At 64.5% G+C, this 4225-nt stretch overlaps 1 protein-coding gene across 1 annotated transcript in view; it reads left to right on the forward strand.

Moving 5' to 3' along the window:
* The first annotated feature begins 254 nt into the window (after positions 1 to 254).
* Positions 255 to 4225, forward strand: part of OGFR (opioid growth factor receptor) — a 9823-nt gene continuing 5852 nt past the window's right edge. The window contains exons 1-3 of the mRNA XM_011374133.2: positions 255 to 472; positions 3001 to 3069; positions 3587 to 3665. Of these exons, the coding sequence (XP_011372435.1) occupies positions 320 to 472; positions 3001 to 3069; positions 3587 to 3665 (301 nt within the window). The 5' untranslated portion in view covers positions 255 to 319. The remainder of the gene's footprint in view (positions 473 to 3000; positions 3070 to 3586; positions 3666 to 4225) is intronic.

Raw genomic sequence — 4225 nt, forward strand, 5'->3', positions numbered from 1 at the left:
ATTATGGGGTAGGAGCATCCTCTTCGGGGGACGCTCTCCCAGGGGAAGGGATGACTGGGGGGTATGCTGAGGAGGGCGCGTCCTGCAAGGGACGTCCTTGCGCGCACCCTGGGGGAGGGCGTCGCGGGGCGCGCGGCGTCGGCGGCGCGGGGACGCTGGGAGGCCCGCCCCTCCGGCCCCCCCCCTCCAGGCCCGCCCCCGGATGGCTCCGCCCCCCGGATTGCCCCGCCCCGCGGCCCCGCCCCGCGGCCCGCCTCCGCGCTTCCTCCTCTTCCACTTTCGCTTCCGCCGGAGCGCGGGTTGCTGCCGCGGATTGAGAATGGACAACCCGGACTGCGATTCGACCTGGGAGGAGGACGAGGAGGAGGATGGCGAGGGCCCGAGCGCCGGGGACGACGAAGATGGCGAGGCCGACGCCCCGGGGGATGCAGACGCGGAGGACGAGGAGGAGGCGCGGCCCAGCGCGCTGCAGGTGCAGCCCCCGCGCCCCGCACGGCCCCCGCGTCCCGGGGAGGCCTGCGCAGTCTCGGCGGAGTGGGGGAGAGGCCCTGCTCCGGGGAAAACCGTCCCCTCCCCCCGACTCCCATTCCCACCCCCGCCCCGGGCGGAGGCACCTCCTGGAGACCCGGCTTGGGGCCCAACCCCCCTCCCCAGCTGTCGCCCTTTTCTGGCCCTCCTGGCGCCCCTCTGATGCTTCTCTGGACGCCTACTTGGGCCCCCCCAGCTCTGGCCCACTTAGGGGACCTTGCGTGGAGATCAGGGCCACCCTAAGACCCGTATCCCCAGAACTGAATTTGCTTGGCGACATTTCCTTCAAGGGAATGCCCGGGGTACATCCTTCTCTGGGTCACAACCCCCTCCAGGCCTGGGGCTCTGCCCTTTAAAATCCCCGTCCTCTGCACTGACCACCTCCACTGCCGCCGCCAGCGTCTCGGCCTCCTGCGGCCCCGCAGGGGACACCTTGCCTGCTCCCTACCCACCCAAGACTCCCTCTTGCTCAGGCCCCTGGTCTGCTCCAGCTGACACCGGAGTTCATCCTGCCCTTCCTCACTGGGTGCAGCACCCACCCTGGGGGAGCGACCTCCCACTCCTGGAGGTCACTGGTGGTTACTTGTTACCATTGGTTATTCAGCATTACCACTGGTTACTTTTGTTACCACTGGTTGCTTATCATTACTGCTACTTTTGTGGCCACTGGTTTCTCGCCCTTAGTGATTTCTTGTGCTCATTGGGTGTGGGAGCCATTGTTCCAACTGGGGTTCCAGGACTTCTGGGGGCCCAGCATGGTAGCCATCGCCCTGGGTCCCAGTTGCTTTTGACGAAGGCATCCTGGCCCTGTGTGGAGTGTCTGGAACGCCGCTCTGTGTGGTCTGTGGGTTGGGTTCTCCCGGTAGCAGATGAGAGCACTTGTCGGCGGGTTTTCCACTCAGTGTCTTGAAGTGGTCACTGAGCAGGACCTGGAGAGGCTCCTGGGCCAGCCTGGAAGGCCGGCAACCTCAGCACATTCAGTGTTTGAGGTGGGCACGAGACCCTTGGGGAGCCAGGCTAGGCAGTGGTCAGGGCCACAGGGCAGGAGTCTGGTTTTGTCCCCCAGCGGATACCCACAGGTGTGGCGAGGATTAGGGGAGAAGCCGCTGTCCTCCCTTAGTCCCCTAGGCCGTGCTCCTGAAGGGTGCTCTGGGGCCTTGACCGCCCCGCGAGAGGCCGTGCTCCTCCGACCTCATCCCTGTCCCCTCCTGCTACGGCTTCTGTTCCTCCACAATGTCCCAAGCCCCTGTCCTGCCCCACCAGGACTCCCTTGGTGCTCCCCAGCTGCCCTGCAGTAGGTCCTGGCACAGCTGTTGCCGTGTCCTGGGCTGTATCGTGTGTGAACCTGTGGGGCCGGTCCTTCTCTGAGCTGCATGCGTGGCCAGTGTCCAGTCAGGCCCCAGCCTCTTAAGCCGCTTGGACCAGGGAGGTGCCCGGCGAGCCCCGGCAAGCAGGAGAATTGGAGAGTCAGAGCAGCGGGGCCAGCTTCTGCTGAGTTTCGGTTCTGCTCACTGACCTTTGGCCAATAGGAGGAACCTCACCGGCTGGCCCTGGTTTAGAAATCGGGCAGCGGGGCAACTCCAGACTCCGGCTGGAGCTCAGAACCATTGAGGGGTCTTGGGGGTTGAGAGTGGGGTCTAGCAGGGGACGCAGTGTCAGGCCTGGCTTCCTCGGCCCCTTCAGCGGCCCTTTGCTCCTCCCAGGATCTGGGGACCCAGGTGTTTCACCAGGATGAGCTGGCCCCTCCTACCTGGCCCAGGGGCTGTGTCTGCTGTGGTCCCTCCTCTTCCCCCAGCCTCAGAGAGCCGGGCCCAGCCCCACCCGGTGCCCCCACTCTTGTTACAGTCTGCGTCGCATCCTGGCCACCAGTTACCTCCCATCCTTCCTGGGACCCTAGGGTGCTTGGCCCGTAGAGGCGGGAGGCAGCGGTCAAGAGGGCAGTGAGGAGCCTCTGGTTTCTTGCTGAGAAGCCCCGCACCGCAGCCGGCGGGGCTGGTGGCCAGGAGATACCTAGCCTGGTCGGCAGGGTGGGGCTGGTCATTCATTCCTGGGACAGGTGTTTGAGTGAGCCTGTAAGTGGCAAGGTCACTGCCCCTGGGGACACAAGCCTCGTGGACGCAGTGTCGGGGGAAGCACAGCACAAGGAGGAAGCACTAAGGATGGCCGGGTTTCCTGAGGGCAAATAGTGCCTGCAGCCCGAGGCGGGGCAGCCAGCACTCACGGGAGGAGGAAGCGAAGCTGGAGCTGCACCCCAAAACGTTCACATCAACCTTGGGGGTCCTGAGGGCGGGAGCGGGCAGCAGGGGCTGAGAAGGAGGCAGGTGTCACTGCAGCCACTCTGGGCCCCCCGGCCTCATCGACACCCAGTCCAGCTCGTTGCTGCGCCCACCTCAGCGGGGGTTTCCTGGGTGGGTTCTGCGTGCCGGCAGGCCTCGAGTAGGGAGAGTCTCATGCTGTCTCTTATCTCCCCAGTCCAGGACAGCAGGATCCCGAAACTGGCGAGCCATGCGGGACACGCGCAGGTACCGGCACCACTACCCGGTACGTAGCCGCCTGCAGCTCCCTCAGACCTCACCCACCTGGGACGAAACCCTCCCGCCTCCCACCGGAGCAGGCCGGGGTGGTGTGTCCCTTGGCCTCTCTGAGCCGCAGTGCCCCTCACAGCACGTCCACACGAGGCCCCAGGCCACCAGCCCATCGCAGCTGCGTCCTCACCCTCAGCCCCTGCACCCATGCGTATCGGGGTGCAGGTGAAGGGGACGCCCCGGCCCTGGCTCACACTGGAGAGGCGGGAAGGGGGCCGTGAGAGGCGGAGGCTGACTGGGGCGAGGCCAGTCCCCACCTGCGATGTCCGCGGCCCAGGCTGGGCGTGTGGGGTCTTCGCCATCTCTCAGCTGTCTGGAGGTGTCTGGCCAGAGTAGATACCCTCCCCCCCAGGAGTGCTCTGCCCTGAGGGGCTCTGGGAGGCAGGCTGTTCCCGATGACTGGTGGCATGTGACCGCCGATGCCCCCACTGCCGAAGCCAGCGATGCCCTGACCTGCGCTCTCTGCTCTTCAGGGTTTGGTGGAACGAGACAGCAACGGGGACATGCCAAACCTGAGCTTCTACAGAAACGAGATCCGGTTCCTGCCTAACGGTGCGTGACGTCACTGGCGGCCGCTCGGTCCTGCTGGGATGCCCCTCTCCCCTCCACCAGCCGCTCGGTCCTGCTGGGGTGCCCCTCTCCCTTCTCCCTCTCCATCTGCTGGGATCCGGTCTGTTGGGACTTGGTTTGGGACAGCTGCATGTGGAGCGCTTGGCTTCCATGCAGCCCTACAGCGCCCCCTGGAGCCTGCTGAGGGGATGCCAGGGCCCCAACTTGTGGCTAGGACCCCGTGGGCAAACTTGCTGTGACTGACAGGCCAGGCAGTAAATACTGGTGGCTTTGCAGCCCCTAAGGTCTCTGTCATGAGTGCTCAGCCCTTCTGCTATAGTGGCAAAGCCGCCTATATCAACTAACGCATAAGGGTAGTTTTTATATTTCTAAACACTTGGAAAAAATATAAGGTGTCGTTTTATGATGTGAAAATTATATGAAATTCAAACCAGTGTCCACGAGTGAAGTTTTATGGGGAACCCCCACACCCATTCGGTTGTGCATGGTCTGTGGCTGCTTCCCCTATGACAGCAACATCGCCCTGGAGGCCAGGTGGCCGC

The sequence above is a fragment of the Pteropus vampyrus genome, unplaced genomic scaffold, assembly GCF_000151845.1.
Source record: "Pteropus vampyrus isolate Shadow unplaced genomic scaffold, Pvam_2.0 Scaffold239, whole genome shotgun sequence".
NCBI classification, from domain to species: domain Eukaryota; kingdom Metazoa; phylum Chordata; class Mammalia; order Chiroptera; family Pteropodidae; genus Pteropus; species Pteropus vampyrus.